Source organism: Sciurus vulgaris, assembly GCF_902686455.1.
Source record: "Sciurus vulgaris genome assembly, chromosome: 10".
NCBI lineage: Eukaryota > Metazoa > Chordata > Mammalia > Rodentia > Sciuridae > Sciurus > Sciurus vulgaris.
In genome coordinates this window covers 118,220,087-118,232,447 of record NC_136470.1, presented here as the reverse complement: position 1 = coordinate 118,232,447, position 12,361 = coordinate 118,220,087, and the positions used below count along the sequence as shown (strand labels likewise).

The window sequence follows — 12,361 nt, the reverse complement described above, 5'->3', positions numbered from 1 at the left end:
GAATAGAGAGGGTGTGTATAGCATTATGGTCAGTGACATGAAAGTTGTTTTTATTGTTTCTTTAGATAAAGTGGTTACTTTGAAATTTAACTAGCTTTGGAAAACTAGAAATAATAGGGACTAATTATTCACAATCTTGAAGGCTCATTTGTCCCATCTGTTCTAGAGATGAAGGGAGATTTAATGAGTTGAAACATATCTGAGTAAAGTGGAGATCCAAAAGAACAAATAGGATATGAAGTCCATTTTTGCCTCCCTTTCAAAATAAAAAGAGGGGACGTGTAGTAAAAGCCCATTTTGGTTTTAAAGACCATCTTCAGACAAACTTCTGAATATATTTTCATAGCTAGAAAACATGTAAAACAAGACTCAAATGTAAATGAGGAATGGAAAAGCATGTTTGGATCACTGGAACCAGCGAATATCCCACAAACGCTGCCTAAAGGAAGTGACCAGGAGGTGATTCAGACTGGGAAGCCTCCACGTTCTGAGTCCTCTGCAGGCATTTGTGTTCCTTTGTCAACTTCTCCACAGGTAACTGTCACCTAGGCAAAAGTCTTGGTTATTTTTTTGAATTCTGTTTTGCTACTTTGGATATTTAAAGACTGTGTAATCAGTCCTGTAGGGAGGACTTATTTCTTTCTAAGATAGTTTACTTCAATTTTTATAACCAAGGAGCAATCTAGTTATTGAAAGCATCAAAAGGGTTTCATTTAAGAGTTGTTGCTAAAGGGGCTAGGAATGTTGCTCTTGGTAGAATGCTTGCCTATGAGGCCCTGGGTTCAATCCCCAGCATTGAAAAAACAATTGTTGACCAATAAAGTGATTTGAAATTGTAGGTTGAAGACATTATGAACTATGATTATAATTAAGCTACAGTTAACCTTTTAAGTCTTTTTTATTTTTTTAGTGAAACATAGTAGTAAGAATACTTCTGAGAAGTTCTAAATTTTCTATATGTGATAAATGTTGTGATGGTTTTTACATGTGTCTAATGAGTTTGTAATTTAAAGTAAATATTCCCTAGTCAATCATATTTTAAGTGAAACAGACTGATAAATTGAAATTTCATATCTTCTTTTAACTTAAATTACCGAAAATTTTTGTTTAATGTTATTTTTGTGCTAACATAATTTTATTATAATGGAGAGGTTTAGAAATGTAGCATTTGAAAACAAAAAGAAAGTAGCATTCATGGTTAATGTTAGGTTTTCATTTAAAAAAATTGTATTAAAACAGATTTTAAAACTGGTATATTAAAGAAAAAAAAGCTGGTATAATGCATATATAGAACATTGGTCCATTTTATCATCAAATATACTTGGCTTCAGACATAAATACTTATAATTCTATTTATTTTGCAGGTTTCAGAAGTAGCAACTGTTCAAAATAAAAAACCAGTCATACAGGTTTTAAGTAGTACAGTTTTACCCTCGACCTATCAGATTCGGATCACAACTTGTAAGACTGAACTTCAGCAGCTCATACAGCAAAAGCGGGAGCAGTGCAATGCTGAGAGGATCGCTAAGCAGATGATGGAAAATGCCGAATGGGAGAGTAAACCACCGCCACCTGGTAAGAGTTCCAGCCTGGCTGCCTAATCTTGGAATGTAATGAAGGAAGCTGATACAGGTTGAGTGTCCCTAATCTGAAAATGTGAAATCTTAAACTTAGGTTTAGGATTTTGAATTGTTTCTGATTATGAATTTTTCATTAGAGATGCTCACGTAAACTTCCAAAATCTGAAACACTTCTCCCAAGCATTTCAGATAAAAGATATTCAACATATACTTTATCATACAACATGTACTTTACTAGACAAAGAGTAAGGACAGAGCTGTCTCTTGGGAAACCCAGAGAAAAAAATCAATAAGTAAGAAATCTCAAGTCATTATTTATGGGGTTTGGATCTTTTTAGCTCTGAGTACAACTTGCAGTGTTGTATTTTAGCCAGTCAGTAATTTAGCCCATCTGTGCTTCATTTTCCCCATTTATAGTAGCAGGTTTTAACCTACCTAGTTTCAATCTCTATTTTCTTATTGAATGTCAGGCTTTTTGGAGTAAATTGCTTTTAAATTCTAGAGAGTTGAACATTTCATCTATGAATATTAAGAAGGTAGAACCTTTAGAAAATTGTTTTAAAAAGAAAACTTATAAGCCCCCACTTACCAATTATTAACATTCAGATTGGGAAAATCTTCCTATATTCTGAGAAGATCTAAAAGAAATTTAGAAATAAGATGAAAATGTGGCTCAGCCATGTTAGCAGTCATGCCCCATGTAATGCGGCAGAGCTACTCTTCAATATTTGATTTGTAGATTTAAAAAATTATTTTCTGAATTTACATTTTAATAAAAATTTAATTGGGAAACTCAGAAGAAATGCATAGTATGCTTATGTATAGACTTTTAAAAAATCATGAATTCTTATGAGCTTTTCATGTGGGCCAGGGGAGATACTGGTTAGAAGTTAGTGATTTAAAGATGTAGAAAATATTTTTAAATGGTGAGCATCATCTCTAGTCATAAATATTCTAATCAAAATAAATATCCTGGAATGTTCAAGCTGTTTCTGTGATATAAGTCAATATTATCTACCAGCCCAGCTAAAAACAAAAAAACAGGAAAAAAAGACCATAAGCTATCTACTTTTATGATATAATCTGTCTTTATAAGTGGATTTTATACTTAAATGGAGTTAAGTTGTACATTTTATTCAGTAACCAGAGAAAACGTGTCAGATTTTGAGATTTAAGAAGAAATGTACAGTGACTGTTGTGTTGGGTTCATAGTTTTTTCTTTCCATACCTGAGTGGTTGTGTGAAATTGATTTTCTCTAGAGCGAAATGTTCAGCCTAGCCTGGCAAGTTATCTAGACTTCATGACCGTGTGTTTTTTGGTCACTTCCAGATTTAGCATATTCTCCTTAAAAATCACTTTCAGCAGTTCCCACACAAGTGACCTAGAGGTTCAAAGGGTAAACATTTTGGTTTTTAATCATAGATTACATCAGATTTGGCAGTAGTCTTGGTTTCATTGTTGTTCCTTGGTGAAAAGAAATGATTTCTAAAATAACATTTTTGTCACTTAAGTACATTGCTGAAACCTAATACAGTATGATCTTCAGCATAGTTTTCTGTTTTATTTTAAAATCAAATGTTGAATATTATGGAATGTTAACCTTGATATAAAAATGTTTATTGATCAAACATTGAAGACAGTTATTCAGGGATCTATGCTAGGTAGTGCAAGTGAATCAGAATGGGTAAGATGTGGAGTTTCTGGCCTCAGGGAATTTATAGTTTGTTAGAAAAAATTAATCATACATGAAAGAATATATATAAAAAAATGTAGAAAGTTATAGATGTCATGAAATTAATACTGAAAAGTCCGTAAACATTTTGAGGCTCTAACTTATAATACTATTTATATTTACATGTTTATATGTCATAGAATACATGATTGCAGGTAGAGAACGAATCAGCCAGCATTGGTATTTACTGTACTCTAGGGACAGTGTTGGACTCTTTTTTTTTTAAATTTTTTTTGTTATAGATGGAAAGAAACTTTTATTTTATTTATTTATTTTTATGTGGTACTGCTGAGGGTTGAACCCAGTCCCTCACATGTGCTAGGCAAGTGCTCTGCCACTGAGCCCCCCAGTGCTGGACTCTTTAATATATTTTGTTTATTCATATTTCTACCCTTTGGGTTAAGTAATATACCTCTCATTTTACATTTGAGGAAATTAAAGCTCAGTAAGTTTTAAGTATCCCAAGGTCACACAGTTAAGTTATGGTGGAGCCAAGGTTTTGAGACTTTGATGCTCAGGCCACTTCCTCCTGTGTCCATCATTTCCCTGTGCTACTGGATCAGTAGTCAGCTTTTTTAGGAGTAACAAATGATTACTGCGCCTTCTCAGATTCTGGAGAATGACTGTCATTATAGTCCAGTAGACCTCTGTGTATTGGCTAGCTATCAGTACCCTTTAATTGTTCTTAAGCTGGCTTTTGGTCATTGTAGCTGGGAGTGAGAGGAAGATTGTACTTGTAAACTACAATTTAAGTTATACTCCTTTGCTTTTTCTTAGGGTGGCGTCCTAAAGGGCTACTAGTTGCACATCTTCATGAGCACAAATCTGCCGTGAATCGAATTAGAGTCTCTGATGAACACTCACTTTTTGCAACATGTTCAAATGATGGCACAGTGAAAATTTGGAACAGTCAAAAAATGGAGGGGAAGACCACCACTACTAGGTAACCATATGATCAGGAAAAGATCAGTGTTCATTCAAATCAGCAGATACTTATTGAGTATTTACTCTGTAATCAGCAGTTTTAGGACCCAGGGCTCTGTCATTGCTAAATGGGCAAAAGTCATCCTTCTGTGGAGTTTACCTTCTAGTGAAAAGTACGAGACAGTAAAAAATATAAATAAGTAAAACTTTGTGTTAGATGGTTAAAAAAAATGTTTTGGAGAAAATAGCAGGAAAGGGGAAAACAGAATGTGGTAGGGGTGGGATTGAGTAAAATTTTAAATAAATTGGCCAGAGAATGCCTTTCAGAGAAAAAATGACATTTGAGGGAAAGCCTTGAAAAAAGTCAGGAAAAGAGCTACGTGGATGACTTTTGGAAGAATGTTCTAAGCAGAGGAAACAGTAATTTCTGTGGCCCTGAGGAAGAAACATTTGGTGTATGTGTGAGATAGCAGAAAGGTCTGCGTAGCTGGAATAGAGCAAGGAAGAGGAAGAGATAGGTGAGGCCATATTAAATAGGGTCTGGTAGGCTGTTGTGAGCAGAGGAGAGACATGATCTGTGTTAGGTGTCAGCACAGTTACTCTGTAGTGTTACTAATTGGTATTTATATACAATGGAATATTAATTCAGTCATAAAGAAGAATGAAATTATGGCATTTGCCACTAAATAAATGAACTGAAGAATATGCTAAGTGAAATAAGCCAGTCCCAAAAAAACAAAGGCAGAATGTTCTCTCTAATATGTGGATAATAACCCACAACAAGGGAAGGGAAGGTTGGAAGTTCATTGGACTAAACAAAGGGGTACAAAGGGAATGGAGAGGGGATGGTAATGGGAAAGAGAGTAGAATGAATCAGACACATCTTTCCTCCCCTCATATATAAATACATGACTCATGTACCTCCACATCATGTACAACCACAATAATGTGGTGCTAATTGGAACAAGTTATACTTATTCTATCTATGTATAATATTTCAAAATATACTCTCCTGTTATATAAAAAGAACTAAAAGAATAGATTGAAGAAGGGCAGTGTAAAAGCAGTGAGGAGTAGTGTATTAGTCAAAGCAGGAGAAGGTAGCATGGGCCAGGATGGTAGTCGTGTAGACTGCCAGGGAAATGTTCAGATTCTGAATATGTTTTGATGGTAGAGCTGTCACAATTTGCTGAAGAAATTAGATGGAGTATGAGCCAGAGGAAAGTAAAAAACTGATGGAATGGCCAGTTGAGTCAGGAAAACAAATATTGTACCATTGTTCCACTGCTGTGGACAAGGAGATAATTGATGACTTGAAATTCCTAAGACTAAATATGTATAATGTAATTTAGATAAATATGATTTTTGGAAATATTGTAGATTTGTACGACTTTATAGTTATGTATCTCCTTGATTTGCAGTCTATCTCCACCCCCTCCTCCCTCTTTCTCCAACTCTTACAGTCCCACCGTATTCTTACTTTGTTTTTGTCTAGTTTGCTCTGAAAAGAAAGCTACTAGAAATCAGAATTGAATCTCAACTACATTAAAAGGATGTGGGGAATCTCTGGTGCTTTTTCATAATCAGTTCATTGACCATAATTAACCATAAAATCATCAAACAACAAAATATCTTTTATAATTAAAATAATTTTAAAAATTTGCTTCTTAACCAGCCTGATGAGATTTTGTACTGATTGGGCGGTTTTTTTTTTTGGTTTTTTTTTTTAAATAACTGTGTTTTTGCACTATGACTTAATTATTATTTTTATGTCCATTATCTCTTGATCAAAACATAAATGAAAAGTCAATAAAAGAATTCTCAGTCTATTTAGCATTTTTAGTCAACATTTTATTATGAAAATTTCAAACTCAGAAGAAAAGTTGGAAGTGTTTCATGGTACTTGCCACTCAAATTCCAGAGTTAATAATCTTACTGTATTTGTTGTGTCTTTTTACCTCTTGTAAGTCCTGTTTTTTTTGGTGCTGGGAATTGAACCCAGGGCCTCAATGGATGCAAAGCATGCACTTTACCACAGAACTATACTTTCATTTTTTATGATTTCAAAGCTTTGTAGAAATATCATTAACTAGAGTTTAATATTTACATGTATTTTTCTGATATAAAATTTATATGCTATTAAGTACACAGATTTTAAGTGAATCATTTCTTGAATTCACATAACTACATATATGTATACAACTGCACCCTCTTGAGATACAGAATGTAACCATCTTAACAGCATGTTCCCTTATGTCTTTTCCCATTAAATCCCTTCACGTAACCGTTCTTTTACTTTTTTTCCCCAATCATTATTAGCGTTTCGATTAGCATTTTAAACACTTACTCTGATAATTGTTTTCCAAATGGTTCTTTGCTATTATCATCAGTTGTGTTAATTGTGCCTTTTATCAGGAGAATAAGTTTAATTAACATAAGTAAATTTCTCAGATATGAACTTGGAATTGTGTGTTTACGTTGCAAAAACACTTTTTGTTAATTCCCAAATGATTTTCATCAGAGTCATGCCTTCTGTATCCTAGTGTCATACTGTAGGCGGCAGTATTACAGTGTCAACATTTCAGACAGTGGTATCCCAAAAATTTTGGCAATTGAGCCTATTTTATAGTCTTTGGGAAGTTCGTATTGTGATCAGGAGATTTGATCTCTTGTGGGAACAGCTGTTCTCTTACTTAGCTGTAACATTTGCTGTCTTGTTTGTGGAATGCACAGTGCCTTGTTTTGGAGGTGCTTCATCCAAGTTCCCAGGGTAGGGAAGAGGGCAAGGGAACAGAATGTATTGCTTTTACCATATGCCTTCATGGATCTGTTAGGGGAGGAGGAAGCAATCATTATTGTTATAGCCAAGTGCGGAACAGCTGGTGGTGGAAAAGACTAGTGAAACTGTGTGTTTTCTTGGGAAATGTTACTAGTATGTTCTGACTACTGACACCCCTCCAAGTGTGGAGGGGAGTGCATTATGTTGGCTGAGTCCTCATTCCCAGCCTTAACTTTCTCATTGAATATTGTTTATGTATACTACTTGGATCTTGGTTATGCTCTTAACTTGAGTTGAACTTTCAGTTTGTCTCTTAGGGACTAATTCTTGAAAAAATTGCTATTCTTTAAAACTTTTGAACAGATTTTCAACTTACTCCATTATAGCATTCTAAATTATATTTTCTATGTCTTTTTCTTGTGTGATCTTATTTCTGACTCATTTAGCTTCTCAGTTTTAGGGGAGATTGGTGCTTTGTTGAAATTAAAGTGATGCTAAAATATTTAAGTGGAGTTTTGTCAGTGTAAAGAGTTAGAACAATATAAAGTGTGTACAAGGATGATACTAGTGTTAGGGTTAGGATTACATACGTTGGATTCATTGAAAGTGTTAGAAGGCAAAGTTTTTGAGTGCTATGGCTATGCTGAAGGGAGGAATATAAAGAGCAGTGAAGGCTTGAGGCTTGAACCTTAAGAAATCCAATTTTGGAGTTAGGAATAGAAGGGACCATTTGTGTTATATCATGGACTGCAGCAGAAGAAAAAAGTTTAAGAAATGGACTCCCAGGCCACTCACAAATGCAGTAGAAAAGCCAAATGGCATAAAATTCTAGTAAGACTATCAGGGTATTCTTATATGTTGCCCCTGGTGGAACACAACTGATGACATCTTCCTTGGAGGGCTTTTGGACAACATACATGATAATTCTTTATGATGTACATATCCTAAGGAAATGACTAAGTATAAACACAGATAGTTCTAAGGCTGTTATTGCCTTACTTTTAATAGTAAAAAACTGAAAACAAACTAAATGTTCAGCAATAGGGATAAAATGGGGCAAATAAGTGATGATGCATCTGTAAAACTGATGTGGAAATAAAATTTTTAGTATGAAAGATATTGAAATATTGTGTAAAAAAGTGAGTTTCAGAAGACTATATAAAGTTTCTGTTTCTGGAATGGCAGAGTAAGGATCTTCAAAAACTGCTCCTCCATGAAAGCAGCAAGAACACTGGCAAAAAATCAACATTTTCCATTTTCTTAGAACTCTGGAAATGAAGTTTCACAATTCTAAGAGTATTTTTCAGGAAAAATGTTCTTAATAAGAACAGCAAGCCGTGTGGTATTTAACTTAATTTCACCCCCTTCTATCCAACTTTGTGGTAACCTTGAAAACAAATAGTCCCACAAACTGTGGAAACTAGCCCCTTAGTAGCCACTGGAGGGGTCATAATGGTTTTGGAACTCTCCAAAAGTCTCATCCCCAGAGAATTGTTGCTATTTGGCCTCTCTGCTGTGTGAAAAGCCCCCTTTTGACTTGCCTCACACCTGTTATTTGAGAAAAACATCTTCATGGGGCATTTGTTGAAGATAATCTTCATTGTTGGCATGGTGGCACACTACTATAATCCTAGTGACTCAGGAGGCTTAGACAGTAGAATTGTAAGTTCAAGGCCAGCCTTAGCAACTTATTGAGACCCTCAACAATTTAGTGAGACCTTGTCTTGAAATGAAAGATAAAAAGACTGGGGATGTAGCACTCATGGTAAAGCACTCCTGGATTCAAGCCCCAGTACCAAAAGGGAGACAAAAAAGAGATAAAAAAGAAAATAATCAGCAGTGGCAGCGACCTAAGGTGGCCTTACTCACTGGACATAATAAGAGGCTGATAAAAAAGCCTCTTGGAATGAATAAGAAGTCCCTAGAGGCCTTTGAAAAGTTTTGAAATATTCTTGGGTATCTGTAAGGCCACATATATGTGCAGGGTTGTAAACATACCTAGGAAATAATTAAAAAGACCAAATTCTCTCCTTGAGCTGACTTGGAAATTCAGGAAATGAAACAGGAAATGAACGCTAAGATAGAATTGTAAAATATTTGAAAGGGTTGTAGAAGATGAGCTCAAACACAGTTCTCTTAGGAAAAGGCTCAAGGCATTTAAGGCCCAATGTCTATTCAGTTATTAGACAACCATTAAGCTAACTGAACAGAGACTTCAGTATTCACACATGATGAAGACTACAGTCTTTACAGAATTAATCCAAGGAACATCATTAAACAAACAACAAGACCAGAATCATTATGTTAATTTTGAATGTCCAGTTTTGAAGAAAAAGATAAAAACCCTGTAAAGAAATAGGACAGGATGAAATATAGGAAAAAAAGGTAATCAGTGCAAACTTGTATCTCAGTAATCCCAGACATTGGATTTCTTAGACATATACTTTAAATAAACTATTACAAATATATTCAAAGAACTGAAAGAAACCATATTTATGTTTAAATAATTACAGGGGGGTTGGAAATGTAGCACATGGTAGAGCACTTGCTTACCATGCACTGGCCCCTGGGTTTTATTCCCAGCATTTGAAGAAGTAAAGTTGTAAAAGAAAAAAGGAAAGCATGAAAATAGTGTCTTACCAAAAGACAGTATGAATAAAAAGAAATTATAAATAACCAAGTATAAATTCTGGAATTGAAAATTGTAATAACTGAAGTGAAAATTTCATTGGACAGACTCTACCACAGATTTCACCTAACAGGAGAAAAAAAAAATCAGAGAATTTGAAGATAAGACAATTGACATTATCCAGTCAGAGTTACAAAGAAAAGGAAAAATGAACAGAGCCTTAGAAACTTGTAGAGGCACCATCAAGCATTCCATTGTGTGCATAATTAAGAATTGTCACTTGATATCTGTGGGGGATTGGTTTCCGGACTCTGTGGATACCAAAAACTGCGGGTGCTCAAGTCACTTATGTAGAATGACATAGGATTTGCATAAACTGTGCATGTCCACTTATATACTTTAAATAATCTGTAGATTACTTATCATATCTAATATATTGTAAATGCTATGTAACTAGGTTCTATATTGTTTAGAGAATAATGACAAGAAAAATGTATGTGCTCAATATAGATACAGGGTTTTTTCCTGAATAATTTTTATTGCAATTGTTTGGATCCACGAAGGTATCCCATGGATACAGACTATTCTGTTGATACCTGTTAGATCAGATTGGTTTGTAGTGTTGTTCAGGTCTTCTATTTCCTTGTTCATTTTATGCTTACTTGTTCTATCCAAAGTTGGGTATTAAAGTCTCCCACTGTTATGGTTGAATTGTTTGGTTTTAGTGACTGTATTTGAAGTACTAGCTGAAAACTCCCCAAATCTGATGGAAAACATGAATGGGTATATCTAATAATTCAGTGAACTCCAAGTAAGATAAAATCAAAGGAGCTCTCCCTTATCTGGACACATCATAAGCAACTATTGAAAGACAAAGAATCCTGAAAGTAGTTAGAGAAAAATGACTCATTGCCTCCAAAAGATTTTTAATATGATTAACAAATGATTTTTCATCAGAAGTGATAGGGACCAGAAGTCAGTGAATGTGGATGGCATATTTAGTATATTAAAAGGAAGACAGTCAGCCAGTAATAAATATCTAGTAAAGATGTTCTTCAGAAACAAAGGAGAAATGAAGACACCAAGATAAATAAAAGGAAGGAATTTATTGCAGCATATTTTTCCTACAAGAAATACTAAAGGGAATCCTTGGTACTGAAATGAAAGGACCTGAGATAGTAACTTGAATTTTTATGAAGAAATAAAGGGAAACAGTAAAGGTAAACATAAGTAAATATAAAAGAAGTATGAATCATACATAAAGTATGATTTACATCTGACATTTTGCTATTTGTTTTCTGTGTCTTACATGTTTTTGTTTCTAATTGTTTTTTACCTGCTATGTGCTTTAAAAAGACAGGTTCATAAAGAGATAATTATAAGACTAGGTCACTAGATTTATCATATATCTGTATAGGCCCAATATTGTATGATGATATTTGAACAGAGAGGTAAACAGATATATCAGCAAATGTTTTCTGTATTATCAATATTAAATTGGTTTTTATCTGGTTTTAAAATGTTCATTGTATTTCTCAGGGCAATTGTTTAAGATAACTTGAAAACTTTTAAAGTTCAAAAACATAAAAACAAATTAAAATGGTATGCTAGAAAATACCTATTTAATGCAAAAGAAGGCAGTAATGGAGAAATTGAAGAACAAAACTAGGTAAGAAAATAATAGCAAACTCTCGGATGTAAATCATTCCTTAAGTGTGATCACACTAAATATAATCAAAGGAAGAGTTGGTAGAAATGATGAAAAAACCTGCTTCAGTTATATGCTGTGTATAAGAAACACATTTTAGATTCAGAAGGCATAAGTAGGTTAAAAGTAAGGATTGAAAAAGATACACCATGCAAATAGCACTTAAAAGAGAGGTGAAGTGTCTGTACTAATACCTGATTAAAAAGTACACTTTAAGATAAAAATTGATCCTACATACAAATAAGGATATTTTATAATGATAAAAGCATCAGTGCTTCAGGAAGACATAATTGTTAAACATATGCATCCAACAATAGAGCCCCAAAATACATGAGGCAAAAACGGACAGAATTGAGTAAAAGCAGACAATTTAATCATAGTTGGTTAATAGTGAAAGACCCACTTTCAATATGAATTAAACAACTACGTATAAGATCATCTAGGAAAAAGAATACTTGAATATCACTGCAAAGTAATTGGACTTAACATATCAATGGAATGCTGCACCTAATAACAACAAGATTTAAATTTTTCTGAGGTGTACATGGAATATTTTCCAGATTAAATTATATATTTAATCCATAAAAATATCTCAATTAATTTAAAAGGACTGAAGTTATACAAAGTATGTTCTGCAACCACAGTGGAATGACTTAGGTAGCATTAATAGAAAGGAAATTGGGAAATTCATAAATATGTGGAGATTAAACAATATATAGCTGAATAGCAAGTGGTTCAAAGGGAAATTAGAAAATACTTTGAGATAATGAAAATGAAAATACAACATACCAAACTTGAGGGAATGCAGCTAAAGGAGTGTTTAGAAAGAAATTTATAGCTATAAACATCTACATTAAAAATGAAAAATCTCAAATTAATAACTTAACCTTACTCATTAAATTTTGAGTTTTCAATTCTGCAAATATTTCAGCGATATGACACAGGTGCATTAAAATAGGTTGGAAATAATAATCTAGAATGTATATAGATATATATAATGTCAATATT

The 12,361-nt window shown here is 33.7% G+C and overlaps 1 protein-coding gene across 9 annotated transcripts in view; it reads left to right on the top strand.

Moving 5' to 3' along the window:
- The window catches only part of PIK3R4 (phosphoinositide-3-kinase regulatory subunit 4), a 68,760-nt gene that overhangs the window by 38,433 nt on the left and 17,966 nt on the right, over positions 1-12,361 (top strand). For all 9 annotated transcript variants that reach the window (XM_079101543.1, XM_079101549.1, XM_079101547.1 and 6 more), the window contains 3 exons: positions 347-534; positions 1,365-1,575; positions 4,091-4,256. In XM_079101543.1, coding sequence (XP_078957669.1) covers positions 347-534; positions 1,365-1,575; positions 4,091-4,256 — 565 coding nt within the window. The remainder of the gene's footprint in view (positions 1-346; positions 535-1,364; positions 1,576-4,090; positions 4,257-12,361) is intronic.